This window comes from Lissotriton vulgaris, chromosome 10, assembly GCF_964263255.1.
Source record: "Lissotriton vulgaris chromosome 10, aLisVul1.2, whole genome shotgun sequence".
NCBI classification, from domain to species: domain Eukaryota; kingdom Metazoa; phylum Chordata; class Amphibia; order Caudata; family Salamandridae; genus Lissotriton; species Lissotriton vulgaris.
Window position 1 is genome coordinate 796,151,530 of NC_141698.1, and position 18,531 is coordinate 796,170,060.

Below are 18,531 nucleotides of genomic sequence, written 5' to 3' on the forward strand. Positions count from 1 at the left end.
ATAAATAATGGGGATTGAGTAATCTGAAATGGATACCGTTACTATATTCAGAACCCCTAGCGAGGGTATCCACAGGCAGGGCATTTCCAAACAGATGGCAGTTGTATAGGAGAACCTGACAGGGTTGTCCCCTGTACCCTTTTTTTTTCAGCGCTCAAGCCACTGGCGTGCCTAAGATCCGAAGGTCCGCAATGGGGACTAGAAATAGGAGCCGGACACCATGTAGTGGCATGGTATGCAGATGATGCATTACTGGTTCTTAGAGACCGAGAACATGCTCTACCCCAACTTGAGCAATTACTGAATGAATCTGGGTATGTGTTGGGTCTCAAGGTAAAACAGGTGAAATCCTGCCTGTTCCCAGTTAAGAACATAAACCCAGCAGAATGGCCATTCTGCCTAGGACGTTCCCTGAGGAGGGAGCCCCATTTTAAAAAAAAACCTGGAGTCCAGATTTACCGCACAGGTTAGGACTTGAGCAGGGAAACTTGGATAAATGTATCTCCAAGATTTGTCAGGCTTTCTCATTCTGGAACAGTCTCCTGCTCTCTCCTCTTGGATGAGTGGCTATAAAAAAAAAAGGTTTGTTCTCTCTTGACTTCTATATTTCTTTATGACCCTACACTTGAGCCTACCAAAATTCCTTTTCCCGTGAGTTGAAATCCATACTTTCATATTTGATATAAGATACCAAACGCAGATTCCTAGAAATAGAAAAAGGGATGCGCCCCTTCTAGCAGAGTGGAATGTGGCTCACAATCCTAGGACCTAAAATCTAGCAGACCAACTGGTCTGGCCAGTGAGGTGGCTCGCAGTAGAGACAGACCCTGAAACAGGCTATTGGACACATACTGATCCATCGCAATTTTCCCAAGAGCCAATTACATACAGAAGGGGTTGAGGCAATATACTACCGCACCTATCATCACAGTGGGAAATATTATTATGCGCTTAACGTGGTGCACAGAACTAGAAGTTCAATTTCTTTCAACTTCTAATGGAGAAAACTCCAAAACAGAAATTCACCCTTAATAGTTCATCACCCCTTATTCATCAGTATTTATTGCTTGTTTTACATGAAAATTCAGCACATATGCCACTTGGTTATCAAATGCAAGAAACTTACGGTCAGCGTATACGTTTCCTACAGTTGTAACCCCAGCCTGGTGGCATTGTTCTGCGAAGCAATTGTCACCCAACATTAGTTTATGCAGAGAGCACATATACTCTGGCATTGGAAACCTATCTGCACGGTTTGAAACAATTTTTGGATATCTCACACGTCAACGCAAGTTAGAATGCCTCAACAGAGCAACCCAGTGCATGGACCTGCGTGCTTTTTCCACAAAAGCGAGTCGTAGGATCCAATGAACCAACTCTCTAGAAAGGAATAGGTACAACATAGATGACATAAGCAACAGCGTACCATCCTCCGTAACAAGGATTTAGAATAGTGCCTTGAAGTCCAGTGAAGATGAAACGCGTTGGCTTCTGTATTTAAGGCGATCATTCAGAGGAAAAAAATGAATAAAGAACGTTCCTCAAAATATACTTTGAGGATAACGTGAATTATATGTATTGTGTGGGTGGAATATCATGGAAATTGTGCTGAACATTCATGTGAAACAAGCAGTAAGTACTGATAAATAAGGGTGCTGAACCAATAAGAATGAATTAAGGCATTTTCTCAAGGTGCTGTTCACTAGTTGCAGACCAAAATACCTATATCCTCTGACAACTACTGTTGTCACAGCCTGGTGGGGTACATACTCCAGGTAATGGGAAACAAGTACCCTATATCCCCTATACCGCTTGCTATAAGTTTCACCACATATGGTGCTTTAGGTGACAATTACCTAGCCCAAGAATGCCACCAGGCTGAGGTTACAATAATAAACAACCTATATACACTGAGGGTAAGCTACTTGAATTTGATAACCGAGTGGAATATTAAGGGTTACAAACGGGCCAGCTCCTGAATACAGAGCAGTACAGAAAGCGATCAGTTGAAACTTGGGGAAGGAGTAAGTCAGATCTGCCCATGTCAGAGGCTCTGACCACTTTATTGACACATGGAATACAATGCAAGGCAGTGACCTTTTTGCACTGTACCTTGGCATCCACATTTTACACAAACGTAAACGCCCTGAAAAACAAATGGGAACAGAAAATGGGATTAGATATTTCTGATATAGAATGGGGGCACAAACTGGAATACACCAAAACAGTAAGTAGGAACCCCCGGTTCAAACAAACACTCAGTTATCCACACTGCACATATCTGTCATCAACTAGGCTTGCTAAAATATACCCTGGACTTCCGTCGGATTGCCCAAGATGTCAGACTATACTGGCAGATTTTTTCCGCATGGTGTAGAACTGCCTTCACATACGCACTTACAGGATGTCTATCCTCAACCTACTGACAAATGAACTGCTACCTGATACTATGGCGTTGTGTCTCTTGGAACAGTTCACCAGACTAATGAAAGCCAAACACATTCAAATTTACAGACCTAGCTCGGCTCCTGGGGAAACTATGCACAGCAATGTACTAGAACGCACCCTCCCCATGCTAAATCTGGGATCTGACTAAATGGATCACTGTGGAAGTTAGAATTATGACACGTACACATAGGCAGATGGGAGTGGGGACACCCCTTATTGAAGGGGATACATTCCTACTGACACCGCAAGCCTTATCAGATGAGATGCCCCCCAACAGCTGGGCCGAATATTCTACAACTGGTCTATGGAATGAGGAAAGTAATTGACCAAATGTCATAGAAAATAGAGAGGGTCATGTAGGATTCCCTGTACCCGACCCATACTCGCTATTGGGACCTGCCGACGTAGGAGTGGGTGGGGGGCAACAGCAGCAACTGGCTCGACATGGGATCAAGGATTCTCCTAACTGCTCAAACACGCATGCGGATAGATGAGACAAATATTTCCAGGACACAAGATGAGAGATGTATATTACTGACTAGGAATGGCACACAGGGAGTACACTAACAGTACTATGAGGTAAAACTTTGCTATTATTGAAAACTCAAAAGCACCATATGTACAGATATCCAGTGTACGCATGATATGGAAGTCCTGTGTGTGTGTACAACCTGGAAATGCCAATGTAAACTATTAATACCATGACAAAACCCAATAAAGATTTTTAAAAAAAAGAAATAATAGATTCTTAGATACCATGAATGGTTTTATATGCTGCAAGTAATACATCTAGAAATTTCTAAATTGTGTAACGTCCTGAGCTGAAAAAGAATGTCACCTAACCTAAACTAAAAATATATATTTAACATCTCTTGGGGACTATTCAAACAAAAATCTTGTCTTTGCAGATAACAATGTAGGGCAGGCCAAAATGAAAGAGCTTTAAGATTGAGAGTCTACTGGGAGAGGCAACGTTTACCATGACAGCTGTCTTCCAGGTTACAAATCTATGTTACAGGAGTCTATGAACTAAAATGGTAAGTGATTAAGCCACGAAAAGGCACATTTAAGTCACACGTATGGATGAATTTTAGGCATTATAAATTAAATTAACTGGGCAGGGCTTGGGGCATAAATGTGCCAGTTGCCGACTTAGGTGTCACAAGCTTTTGTTTTTTTGCTGCACAAAAAGATCCATTTTCCTAGCCTTCTGGTGAGGAAGTAAAATGAGTCTATATGAAGGAAAGCTGGATATGGGAGTATTTTTTTCCAGAGAACCATTTAATATCAGAGGATCAAGTGAAGGGAATACTCTGAAAGTGGCACACGGGAGAACAAATTCACATAAACATTTTTGTTTACACATCATTATTTAAAAATCAATTAAACATTTAAATCAGAGGTGCTTTTTAATGCGTTACTGTAAATGTCTTAGGGCAGGAAACAATTTGTACATCATGATTTTATTTTCAAATGTATGAGAAAAAAGTTTGTACAAATCAGTCAAGTAAAAATCTCAAATTATCCTATAGAGGATTTACTGGCAAAAGGCTTCAGGGTCTAAGTTTAGGGACCTTGGATCTGATTTTTTCCAGCTGGCTTTTTATAAGAACCATTACATTTTAATTACTACAAAATATTTCATAGGATTTTCACAAAACAATTTTAACATTTCATTTTTTTCCTTTCAACATTATGATACCTGTATTACCTTCTATTTAACATAGATTTTTGATGACTAACTTTTTACATGCACAATAATGCAGAGCATTTAAAGGAAGACTCAAACACAAATCCTGTTGCAATGAAATTGTAATGTAATGGGAAAAAGGACCTTAATATCACGCTCACTTAAGATTGACACGCTGGACTACTTCATTCTACAATATTGAATCTGACGAATGATGACTTGTGCTCACTTCCTAATAATATTAGATACAAAATTCTAAGCAAATATTTTATGGGAAAACACAAGCATTGAACAGTGGGCATATAACATGACAAATAGGTTTAAGCACAGATAATTACATGACAGAAACGTGTTTATAAAAGTAGCAAAGAGAAAGAACTCTGAAATGCAAACAGTAGGTCATTTATCAGACACTCACAATTACATGTACATATCAGTCAACTAAAACAAAACTGCCGTACTCAATATCGGATCATTCAAAAGAATCATCTTGAAATGCTATATTTGAACTAAGTAAGACATCCAATCTTTTTAACTCTGGTGGTCAATTATTCACCGGGTCGCAAATTCTATTACACTGCCACTGCTAAACACTGCCACATTTATTAATACATTTAAAATGGGCTTGTCGATTTCAAAAAATAGATTTACACACATGCATCAACATATCCGTGCATATGCATGTACAATACTCAAAAAAGGCACACACAGTGCACCTTTTTAATATCAGTTTTTGTAAAACAAACAGTACATAACTCAACTGGCTTCCTTTAGAAAATGTATAGCGCCTGCTGGCTGTATAGAGTAAAGATACAATGTAGGTTTATTTATTATAACATATCTATAACAAATTAAACTGCAGCAATCTGAATGGCTTCATGTAGGGAAATCAAACTGTTATCTATAATCCTCTGGAACATTGAAATTGATCGCCATAAATAAGATCTGCTAACTTTAATTAGCAAAGCTCGTTATCAGACAAAAGGACATTCAGCATAAATGGATTCTATGGAGGAGTGTAAATTATTACATTGAATAAGATTGCAATTTATTTAAAAACTTGAGGAAGGGACACATTATACTGTATGAAAAATATGTAATTCTGAGAAAAAGTCATACAAGGAAGCTTATTCTAATATACATGTATCCATATTTATTGAAAAAGCAGTGCTATCAAAATATATTTGCCTACTGTAATCCAACCTTCATTGAATGGCCAACATCTTCATATATTTCAGCCTAATTGTGTATTTCCTATCGAAAAAGATACAAGGTGCATACAAAATGGTGCATCTACTGAATCTCTAGTAGAAAAATGCGTAAACACTATCCAAAATTCGTATTACACTACGAATGTGAACAGAAGACATTGTGGTTAAACCTTGACAATTTCAGACGGCTACTATTGGAGAGGTATGTAAAAGCTCATTCTTGCACCTTTATCAACACTCTTCATGGTCAAGAATCCAGAAGAGTGTGTCCACCAATAAATGAATGTGAATCCCTTTCACTCCCTTATTTTCCTAATATTACTGTCAATTCTTCAGTGCACACATGGAAAATTGTACAACTGCTCAATGCAAAAGAATAGGCGTGTGCAATTAGGCTAAGCATTATTATGCTTTTTTAATAATAAAATACAAACCAAAGGTATGCGCTAAAGTCCTGTGGATATCTTAAACGCACATTCCAAATGCACTCAACAAAACAAATCCATGCTTAACTTATTCTAACAATTATTTGTACTACTCTTGCTAACTTAATATAGATGGCATATCATTTATCACATACAAGTCAGTGCTTATGGAGGGCAAGAGATGCAAGGGTCACGTTATTGTGAGAAAAAATTGTGACCGTACCTTCCATTTCAAACGAAAATCAGACTAAAAATAATAATATATATATATATATATATATATATATATATATATATATATATACACCAGTTGTAAGGATCACATAAAACAGATGTAGATTTGTTTAATTCTGGGGAAAATCTTATCTCATTCACTGGCCAAGTGAATTACACTACTGTGCCATTCCGTGTGACACAACGTATTACCATTCAGTCAGGACATCACAACTGTTGTTTGTGTATGAGAAAGAGAGAGCCAGAGAGTGAGTATGTCTTGTTTAACATAGGATAATCTACCGGGATCCTACCCGACTGAATATGTTACCTCAGTGCCCTCTAAAGTCAGAAGACTATTTATCAATATTGCCTACATTGCATTCACAAAACCAGGAATGACCGTCAAGAATGACCATCAAGACCCACAAAAGTGCACTTTTGTGGTTTTTCACAAATCTTTTGAGGGGATTTTCCACCCTAGAGCCAGTGGGAGACTTGCACTTCTCACAGATAGGAGAGTATTAAAAAAATCACCTCCATAACAAAAAAATATATTAAACAGTGAAAATGTACTTTTGTTTTATAGACAGAACTGTTGGATTTCTGCATGTGAAAAGGATCATGAACTGTAGTACTGCTCATTTGAGCTTCACCCTAAGACTCAAATATTTTGTGAATTCCAAGAAAGCTGCAAATGTAGGTGTAGTCATACAGCAGCAAATGACTAACCTACCTACCTCTCAAATTGTGAACCAGTCATTAGTCTGCCTTCTTATTCTCTATAATATCAACAGACTCCTCTGTAGACTTATGAACCCTGACACTGAACACTTTTCATTATTTTATCCTCCAAACAATGTAACTACATTTTGGCGGCATGAAAATAAATCACAAAGATTAGAGCAGAGTTATATGCGAGCGAAATCAAAATCAATACACAGTATTATCAGACCATAATACAAGTGGTACTCTATGGTGGACTTTAGTAAATAAATACATTCTGAATTTACAATTGGTTGTAATCCTATTTTACTGGAATAACGTAACTTCCAAGAATTAGACAAAAGGGTTCTCCGGAATTACACCACCTGCACGCATTACAATTTAGGACACCACTGTTATTTGATCAATAAAAGTAACAAAAACATTTTCCGCGCGTGTATGTGTGTAAATACACAAAGAAAAACAAGTGCACAAAGAGAAGAATACAAATAATTAGCAAAAATGTTATGTTTTGAAAAAGGGTAAGAAGACCTTTCAATTCTGTAGGACCTTTGATCAAATGTGTTTCAAGAAAATCTTTACATAAACATCTGCAATCAACATTAGCTTTTTATGAAATGAATAATTACCAGTGTGTAGATAATCTTTCCCCAAAAACTCTAATGAAATATTTTTATGTATCTTGATTAATTCCATAAATCCTGAAAATTTGTTTTACCACTCTAAAGGTAGTTTTCCGTATGATAAACAATTGTTAATTGTTGTTAATCCAGAATATTATTAAAAGTTTGTTTCTCAATACAGTTATTATCTACTTTCCAAAATTACTAAAAAAAACAGTTATGGGGTGTTTAGGGACTGCATTTTGGATGTATTCTGTATACATTTTGGTTGCCAATAATGAAAAATACACTATCGTTTTCAAACCGGATGCAGCACATTTCAGTTGTGTTGAGAATAATAAATCTATGAAAAAGAACATAATTGACTATGTTAATCAGTTTAGGAACGTAATCAACAGCCAGCATAATTATTCTTATCTAGAAAGATCAATTGTAGAGCTGGCTTGGAAGTACGAGAGAATGCAAGCAAAGTGTTCCCAGGCAAAATAGTTATTTCCCAAAAAGCATTTTGAAGCAATTTGAGGGGAAAAGTTGAACATTCTTCTGTGCGTGTATGTTTTTCTAGTAAAATGGGTGCAAGGTAACTATTAAAAATAAACAACTTTACTGTGCTTCACTGTAAAAATATTTTGCAATATAATAAGAATTTATTTAGGTTTACTACTGGCTAATGACTGAGGGGATAATGGCATGATTTTGGTCACCAAATTAAATCGATGAGTTATGCATTTCAAAAGTTACAGGATGTACCTTTCAAAACTATTTAATAATACATGATTTAACTGCTTACTACCTCGAATATTTTACCCCATAACTTTTAAGTACCCCATAAACATGATGTAGTCAGATTCAAACGGCTACCCTGTCAGAAGGCTAGCTGCTCAGCTGCATACTGCAGCACAGGGATCAAATAAAAGAAATTAGTTGAAGATACATTTAATGGAAGAAAATTAGTCTTAAATTAAAGCCAAGCTAATTAATATGTAAAGTAAATAACAGGCAGTGAGGCCATCGTCAGCTTCTTGTCCGAGCTTGTCACACGAACCAATAAAGGGTTGACTGCCTTGATGTTTACAGTAGTCCATCATACCTCTATAGAGATTCCTTTTCTTAAATTGAAATAATATTCATTTATCTTCATTAGTAAACATGTTATTCACAATTACAACACAGGTGATATACAAACGGCTTTCTTTGGTGTCCTTTCTCACTACTTAAGTCAATGTGAATATTTTAAAGTTATGAATAAATGATAGCAGTGCATTGTATTAATTTTTGCGGTGCAACATTTTCAGAAGGTTACTTGTTTCAACATCTTATGAATACATTTGAGTTGATTGTCATTAAACCCACTACTAAAATGTAGTGGCCATGATTACATAAATGGGAGCACACATTTGTGTGGCAGTTATGTACGAATCCAACTGCACGTTTTCTAGCATGAGATAAGATACTTACCTCACATATTTAAATTAAAATGTTTTATAGAATGAAATACCTATGAGCACTATACATCAACTTGAGAAAAAAAATATTTAACAGAAATATAAATCAATACCACTGAGTAAACACAGATATCCATTGTGGTGTGGCTTACGGGAAGAAAATTCCCACCAAAATGCTAAAATGTTTTTTGCTGAAGTACCACAGTATGAAAGTAATCACAATTAAAGGTAATTATACGATATGTTTTGATATTATCTGACTGTACAAAGAAATACAATAGTGCTATAAGAACAAGTAGCATTGTGTATGACACCCACAATGCGCTATCCATCCACATCACATAACAAAAATGTAAAATTATGGATTAAATACTCCATATCTATGCTTCTAATAAATAGATGTCCCCAGTTTCTGTCCTAGAAAAAACTCCTGGTTGCTCCAATTTACACAATCCAACCTTCTCTACAGTCGTACATATTGAAATATGTACTGAAATCAGGACTGTACAACGTGATTGCTTAGTTCATTTTGTAGCTGGCGTCCACTCCTTAGAAAGTAGGTGAACTTAAGTGCATTATAAAGAGAGTTTGTGCATATTTAATTCAGAATTCATCCATATTTGACGAAACATTGGGGGTTGCTGGGTTTGAATCTGGAGAAATAGCTGCAACTGTGACAATTCTTGGGGAACCTAGCACCTCATTAACAGCCGGGTCCAGCTCTCCTGAGGTAACAATAGCAAGAGCTGTTCCACCACCTTTCTTGTTCTGATGTGTTTTTACATGTTTGGAGAGATGGTCACTTCTCATAAACCGCTTGGAACATTCCGGGCATTCAAATCTTTTTTCACCTGTGGAGGGTGAAACAAAAATATCAATTTATATTGACAGTTATCTGCTTCATCAAGAACTATAAGTTGATATACACAATTGAATATCTCCTTTCAGTTTTAACAATCTTGTCACGTATATCAGCGAAATGCTATACAGAGTAGAAACATACTGGGAAGAAAAATGGGAATCTAAAGGCTCTTGAAACGTACTGCAGAGTTTAGTTAAGAAGCAGATAAAGTTAGAGAGAATTAGAAGAGTGAAGCACCAAGGAATCATCAGAGGAAAGTGTCCCAACATATTGATCTTAGTGGTGTAACTTATCGGTCACCCTTTCCACAGATGTTGGTGTAGTCATATTATTCATCCAATTTTGCATGCATATTTTTTAGTGTACTACGAGTTTCTCATACTAATGCATATGGCAACGTTAAAATGCTTGTTTGTTGATAAAGTTTTTGGAGAGAGATTAATGAGATTAGATTTATGGGAGAAAGCACCATTTGTCTTTTACTTCTCGTTAACTATGTAACACTGGAAATACATGTGGAATCACATCCATGACAATTAATACATTTCCAATAGGAGTCATACCAAGATTTCAATTATAAAGTTAGTTTCGAGTAGATTCTTGGGAATCTTTTTTGAAGAACTGAAACTGACGGAAAAGGGTAATTAATTTTGCGAGGGGAGAACCCGTACCAATTTAACTCAGTGTTCAGTGAAAGTCTGCTCAACCCCTTATAGCTGTGGTACAACTAGCAGTCAAAGCCCCAGAGACATGCATGTTAAGTTTAAGCAGTACCAACAGTTTTAAGGTCAAGAAAAGAACACAATTTAGAAAAAAAGAGAAAAACACAAAAACAAACATAATCTGAAAAGAGGAACTGGAGGCACAAATTATGAATGATTTAAGCCAAAAACATGCCAACCAAAAAATGCAAACGTTTAGTTTGAGGTTAACAGCGATTGAGAGAAGTTGATATAAGCCATGAGGCAAAATAAAAAGCCAAAGCTGGAAAAGGTCTCTTGGTGTCTGATACATGGTTGTCAAGCTCCTTTTTAAGTGGTTAATTTTGTTGCTACAATTTCAGAGTGGGACACAGCTGGATATCGTAGCTGCAAATGAAGCTTTGGTGCTGGGACAGATATACCACCTTGCCCTGGTAAAAGTATTTACCTTTGGACCTATCACTTCTTTGGTTCTGAAAATCCACCAGCAGGCAAAGCTGGAAGCTGTACCTGGCCAAGTCTCCTGAATACCATTAACATCAGCTACCACTGAAGCAGCTTTCAGTGTGACAAAATGTTCCAAGCATGGCAAATCTGTTTTTTTGCCCTCCAATGATACACTGTCCCTGGGGAGGCCTCAACCTCTTATCTAGGTACTCTGGAATTGGGGATAAAATAGTATGGGCGGAAAATTAGTTCAGATCGCGGAATTTACGGATTTTCCGCGATTTCGCGATCCGAGCGAAATCACTGCAAAATCCGCGAATTCGCGAGCGGGACGAATTTTGCCCAGGAAGCGCTTACAGGGTTACAGCAGGTGCCCAAGTTGAAGCTAATTTCTTTGTAACCATTTACAAAATGGTTACAAAGAATTTAACTTCAACTTGGGCACCTGCTGTAACCCTGTAAGTGCTTCCTGAGCGGCGCCTCGTTGCCTACTTGCAACTATTCTCTGACCCTGCTCTGACCCTCGAAGCAAGGTCAGAGAATAGTTACAAGTAGACAACGAGAATCCGTGAACAGGAAGCACTTACAGATACAGATAAAGCTGGTGCCCGAGTTTAAGGTCAAATTCAGTAACTCCTTAATAAGCCCCAAAAAATCGTGCGCTTTGTCGAGGCTGTGTAGGTGTGCTTTCTCCCAATATCTACAGTCAAAAATGAGCTATGATGCTTGATGGAGGCCTTTGCATCCTTGACTTTCACGAGTGCAATCCTCATATGGCCGGGATGCCCGCCACCCCCTCCCAACACCAATTCCCCATGGGAGGAGACAAACACAAGTTTGAGCTTTTGGAAGGCGGGGGGGAGTTACCCCCCCGGCCGTATTTATTAAAATATTAAACAAAATTTAAACTTCAAATTAAAACGTTTCATAAATTATGTACAATTTTACTTTCATTACATTTTGATGAAGACATGTTCTTTGGCTAACCTTAACAGATCTCTAATACAAAGGTTTCCTAGCCGAGTCTAGCATCCTGAAAATGCATAACATTCTAAAATAAAATTGTACATCCTAGCATTAAGGGCCAACGGCAAGGTCTTAACCGGGGTCAGATCCCTACTACCAAATTCCCGCCCTCACGGTGTGAGTGGCGCATGCGCAGAGGACTTTACCCTCATTGCCAACTGTAACTTCCCTTGTTGTGGGGGCCCCCTTTAACTCGACGCCATCTTAAAGGTCGTTTGAGTTCCCGTGTGAGGTATCTGTAAGAAGGACATCGTGGACTCCCCCCCTTCCCCACACTCTCTTCCGCCGGAGCGGATATACGGCCCCCCGGGAAATTCGTAGGAGGGGCATATAGCCGTCTCCCCCCTGGGAGGGGCCTATGGCCGTCTCCCCCTAGGCGACCCATCCGTAGTGGGTGCCGCCTCCCTGTGGGAGGGGCCAATGGCCGCCTCCACCCGGGCGCTCCCATCCGTACTGGGTGGCGCCCCCACTAGGGACCTTGAAATCACTGCTCACCGATCATGACCTTACCGCCCGACCAAAATAAATACAACAGTTGTTTTACCTACTAAGGGAAGAAAAATACGCCTATTCTGCCACAGCTTGACGATTCACCAACTTTCACATTTCTACAAAGGGAAAAAAGTCCTAAAGCACAAGCAATTTTATTATGTGATGCATTCTTCCATTTTCTACAAGGGAAAAAAGGACTACACACAATTATTCAATCAAAGGCATATATTAATGCTGTAAATGTAACTGCATTTCTTTAATACATTCGAATATCACCACAATGACTTTATTGCAACAAACATTGCAAAAAGGGGCTGGTGGGTGGGTTCAAAATTGCTGCTTGTTCCGTCGCGGGCTCACGAGCTACGAGTGGTGCAGCCTTCAGAGCACTGGAACAAGAGGACGCTTCATTGGATTCCCGCTCTATTTATCCGTCTGCGGGAGGGCGGGGACCCTCCTCGTGTACGCCCATCCGTGCGCGGACTTCCGGGCGGGTGTCTAGGACAACCCCTTCTGGGCGGGAAGGGCGTGCTCCGGCTATGCCGCTTTGGGCATACCAGCCGAACCACGCCCCCCGCCCAAAACGGTTTCCCGGGGGGATCGGGGCACCCATCCATACGTTCGGGGGGACCGAGTGGTCTTCCCTTTCCATATGGCCGGGATGCCCGCCACCCCCTCCCTACACCAATTCCCCATGGGAGGAGACAAACACAAGTTTGAGCTTTTGGAAGGCGGAGGGGGAGTTACCCCCCCGGCCGTATTTATTAAAATATGAAACAAAACTTAAACTTTAAATTAAAACGTTTCATAAATTATGTACAATTTTACTTTCATTACATTTTGATGAAGACATGTTCTTTGGCTAACCTTAACAGATCTCTAATACAAAGGTTTCCTAGCCGAGTCTAGCATCCTGAAAATGCATAACATTCTAAAATAAAATTGTACATCCTAGCATTAAGGGCCAACGGCAAGGTCTTAACCGGTGTCAGATCCCTACTACCAAATTCCCGCCCTCACGGTGTGAGTGGTGCATGTGCAGAGGACTTTACCCTTCGTTCCAACTGTAACTTCCCTTGTCGTGGGGGCCCCCTTTCACTCGACGCCATCTTAAAGGTCGTCTGAGTTCCCGTGTGAGGTATCTGAAAGAAGGACAGCGTGGACTCCCTCCCCCCCCCCCCCTTCCCCACACTCTCTTCCGCCGGAGCGGATATCCGGCCCCCCGGGAAATTCGTAGGAGGGGCATATAGCCGTCTCCCCCCTGGGAGGGGCCTATGGCCGTCTCCCCCTAGGTGACCCATCCGTAGTGGGTGCCGCCTCCCTGTGGGAGGGGCCAATGGCCGCCTACCCCCGGGCACTCCCATCCGTACTGGGTGGCGCCCCCCCCTAGGGACCTTGAAATCACTGCTCACCGATCATGACCTTACCGCCACAGGCCGGATAGTTGACCAACTATCCGGCCCCCCCACACCTCCTAAAGGTCATGCTTCCTCAATCCCACTAGCCATGCTATGAAGTCTCCTATGAGTAAATCATTCCCCGCCCTGGACAGGTGAACTCCATCATTCAAGTAATAGTGATCACCCCGAATACACCCATGGGGAATGCTTTGCAAATGCGCGGAGCGAAACAATTTCCCAATTTATTGTTGACCCTCTTTACCGAGTGGTTCAACGCCGTTACAGAGAAACCCCCCGCCAGACTTTCCTGGGGATCTTGTGGGACCAGGCAATTGTGCACCCCGGAGCCTCCTAGCCAACCAGCTGACTGCCGACAATATGTGTTCCACTAACACCCGTCTTCCCAGTCTTACCAAGTCGTTGCCCCCCAAGTGCACTATGATTACAGATGGCGGTGACCTTTGCCGCCCTAAGAGTCCCTCCACAAAAGCTTGAAATTGGTCAAAACAGAGGCCCCCCTTCCCATGGAAGGTCACTCTGAACCCGTATTCCCCAGATGCGTGAGTCGCGTCACCTGCCATGAATACGTCCCCAGCACGCCTCACGTATGAGTGGCCCACGACCCATACCACTTGATCTCCAGACGGTGATCCTTGACCGCTGGTCCTCTGGTGTTGGGTCGATCCCCAATTCCGCCCCGCGTCACAGGCTTGCGAAACTGTAATTCAAACAAAAGACAACAAGCGTGAGTGCATTTCATCAGTCTTTTACAACATGTGCAGTCGCACATACCTCTTGAAACAGTTCGAGGACCAACGGCCCAGCCGTTTAACCTCTTCCGCACCCAGACCCGGGCCGTAGCCTCAGTAGCGGCCCCTATTCTGAATGAGTGGGTCCCAAAATCGCATGGGTTCAAGACCGTCGCAGCAATTGTAAGTGCCAGCACCCTCTGAACTGAAATTTCGTCAACGGGGTGCCGTCCTTGTGTCTAAGCAGGCTCCCTCCCCATGTCGCCGGCCTCTGTGCCAGGTAGTCCTCCAAATACCTTATCGGACAACTGGGGCTCCCTCGGGCTCGTTGCACAACAACACTACTGCCCGAAGCTTCCTGGTCTGTCTTGGACCTGGCTATCAAGATTAACATAGAATCACCCCGTATTTGAACGTGATCCCTGCACAGGCCTCCCTCTACATCCTTCTTGTTCCTCGCCACGAGTTCACTTACCCGCATGGCCCCATGGAATGCCAATGCGAAAGCCGCTCGGAACAGAACTACCTCGGAAGGGGAGGAGCATGTCTCATCAAGTTTTGCTAATAGCAAAGACAGTCTCTCTAAACCAATCGGGTGCCTTGTATCTTGTCTGCGACCCTCCAGGCGCTGCCAACCGCGGAGCGCCTTCCTGGCTAGGAAGGAATCCGTCGGGTCCCGTATGCCATGGAGCTGTGCCTTGAATGATATAGCCGCCCTATGTCTGTTGGCAGTTGCCGCTGATCGGCCTCCTTTATGAAGCGCCACTAAGAACCCCAGGAAGGATTCCTCCTGCCCCCATCTATGTGTCCCCACCGGCCCCAAGAAGGCGCAGTATGAACGAAACGCTCCCTCATAGGCTTTCCTCGTCCTGGGCGCTAAGCTGGCTGCCACGAGGTCCTGTAATCCGGGGCACCGATCAGCCATAGTGCTTCGGGGGCAGGTGCCGCCACTAGATCCGCTGTAGGTAGATAGCCCCTGAAAGCCTGCATGTGTGAACGAGAGAGTGCATCAGCTGCATCATTCAGTACACCCGGCACATGTGTTGCCCTGAACTGTACATTCAATCTCATGCATTGCAATACAATTTCTTTCAACAGTCTCAAGATCCACTTGCAGCGTGCTGCCTGGTGATTAATGCACTCAACCACTGTCATATTGTCAGACCAAAACACTACTGAGCGGTCCCTAAAATCTTCTGGCCATGCCAAAAGAGCCACCCAAATGGGAAATAGCTCCAAGTACCCAATGTTACCTGTTAGGCCACTGGTGTGCCACCACGTAGGCCATACTTGTGCCGACCATCGGTTACCAAAAATTGCGCCAAATCCCACGCTCCCAGCTGAGTCGGTCCACAAACCCAGTTTGTCAGACGATGCTGGGGGTCTGTTCCATGCCACCCGACCGTTGAAGTCCGCCAGGAATGCCAACCAAATGCCCATATCCTGGCGAACCTCTGCCGACAGTCTCGTGCGGTGTTGTCCCTCCTTGAGGCCGACCATAGCTTGTGCAATGGAACGTGAGAAGGGGCGAGCCATCGGTATTACTCTTAAGGCAAAGTTAAGCTGGCCCACTGTTTGTTGTAACTGGTGCAGGGTCACCTTCTTTTTACCCAGGCATTGTATTAAGGAAGCCCTGAACTTGGCCACCTTCTCCATTGGCAGACGGAAGCATCCTTCAACGGAATCGAGCTCAATTCCCAGAAACTCCAGTGTAGTAGATTGCCCCACTGTCTTACCCGGCGCCAATGGGACCCCAAACTCCTGCACGAGAGTGCAGAAGTCCTGCAGTGTCTGTGCACATTTCGTAGTGCCTGCCGGCCCTAAGAACAGGAAATCGTCTAAATAGTGCATTACCTGTCTATGCCCAGTGGCCTCGGTGAACGCCCATTCCAAAAAACAGCTGAACATTTCAAAATAAGCACAAGAAATTGCGCAACCCATGGGCATGCATTTATCCATGTAATACTTCCCTTGGAACGTGAATCCTAGCAAGCGCTGGTCCAGAGGGTGTACCGGGAGCAACCTGAATGCTGATTCGATGTCTGATTTCGCCATCAAAGCACCGGGGCCCAGGTGATTCAATAGCTCGACGGCATCGTCGAACGATGCGTATCGAACTGAACATACTTCAGGGTCAATGGCTTCATTCACCGAGGCCCCCCTCGGGGCGGACAGATTGTGAAGAAGTCTATACTCCCCTGGGTCTTTCTTCGGAACCACCCCTAGAGGTGAACACACAAAATCTGCCACCGGTGGGCATGGAAACGGCCCTGCTACCCGTCCCAAGCTGACCTCTTTGGTAATTTTCTTGGCGGCCACTGCCGGGTTGTGTTGAACAGATAGCTGATTCTTACAAAAGGGGCTCCCCCGAAAATTCCCCGCCGGGATGTTGAGGCCATACAAGAAGCCATTCCTCAAAATCCCGGCGGATACATGATCAGGGTATTGGTTCAGCCAGGGAGTCAAAGCCAGGATGTCGATGGGCGAAGATGATTGCTTCCCAGGCATCACATCAATCCTGCTTGGATCCCCCCTTTCCTCCAGAACTACCGCTCTTGGACCTACAGCTAATTTCTGGGTGTGAGGAGTTCCCACAGCCCGCACAAGCATGCCGGAATCTACATGTTCCCTGGGGCCTGCTACAGTTACCTCTGTTAAAACCCCAACAAACCCCACGCCTGCCCCCGTTCCCGCCGGTCTTGGGCTGCGATTCCCCACCGGTGTTTGCACGAAAGGGCTGCGCCGGTCTTGGCTGGACTGTCCCGGACCCGCTCCCGCCTGGCGAGGACGTACACACCGATCCAGGCAAGAGCTGTTTGTGCCATGACACCGTGTCGAGACAGTCCCACATTAAAGTCACATCAAACTCTTTAGATTTTCGAAAGTGAACATCATAACCCTTCCATTCATTCCCCCCGTACATCGAATAAAAATCCATGATCCTGTTCTGGTAACACGATAAATCGGGCAACACTTCGGGTTTACGTTCCCCCATTACTACTGTGAATATAGAAAAGGCCTTCACCCAGTTCGCCATGGTCTCATCAACCCTAAATTCCGCCATCTTGGCCCGCCATACGCTGGGGTGCCATAAATCTTTCTGGGTTTTTGCGTACTCTATCTCACGATGGTCGGTCAACAGTGAAAACATATTAATATATTTGTCCCCCCATATCATTTCTTTCGTGGCCGCTGGGATGTGCTGAGACAACCTTTCCCGCCTTGAAGGCACTGAACTCTCCCCAACCATTGGCAATGGGTTCTTACCAGGTTCAACCGCCGTGTCCGCTGTCTTTGCTCGGCCATCTGTCGCGACTCCCGGTGCTACCTGTGGGGGAATATAAGGAACATTCGCCGTCCCGGCTTCCCTTGACTGCCGTAACTGCTCAATTATTATTCTGACTTCCTCGGCCGGATCCCCCACCGCCACTGCCCCCCCTGCCTTTTTCTTTAACAAGGGTAACACTGCCGCTAACTGAAGGGCCAGTTCTGGTGGCATCTGATCATCCTCAACTGGTGTTATCACAACGGGGATTGGTAAACCCACGTCCGGACCTGGAACCGGGCTGTCCACCGGTGCGACTGGGCCTGCTGGGGGCACCTCCGGGACTGGGCCCTCCCGGAACCCGCCCTCCTCTTACTACGCTTCCGCTTACCCTCCGGGGCGACGTCCGGCAAGGCCGGTCCTATCACTTTTTTAGGCCGCCCGAGGGGTTGTTCTGGGCTGCTATCTGCTTCTTAACCTCTGCTAAGCCCCGCCCGATCGAATCCACTTTACCCGGTTTTCGGTCCATCACCGCCATTCGGTTCACCAGGGTACGTAGCATCTTCTCCATCTCGGAGCTCTTTCCCGCTTTCCTGCCAAACATGCCTTCGGTTACTCCGTCCGACTTGATCCACAAGGTCCTAGAGCCTCCGCCCGCCTGGCACTGAAAGAGAAACAACAACGATTACACGTTTTCAAAATTGCTGCTTGTTCCGTCGAGGGCTCACGAGCAACGAGTGGTGCAGCCTTCAGAGCACTGGAACAAGAGGACGCTTCATTGGATTCCCGCTCTATTTATCCATCTGCG

General features: G+C 43.3%; 1 protein-coding gene across 2 annotated transcripts in view; it reads right to left on the reverse strand.

The window, feature by feature from the left end:
* Positions 1–6,098: 6,098 nt before the first annotated feature.
* SP4 (Sp4 transcription factor) overlaps positions 6,099–18,531 on the reverse strand; it is a 165,932-nt gene continuing 153,499 nt past the window's right edge. For both annotated transcript variants that reach the window (XM_086941720.1, XM_086941719.1), the window contains exon 6: positions 6,099–9,632. In XM_086941720.1, coding sequence (XP_086797846.1) covers positions 9,385–9,632 — 248 coding nt within the window. In that variant the 3' untranslated portion in view covers positions 6,099–9,384. The remainder of the gene's footprint in view (positions 9,633–18,531) is intronic.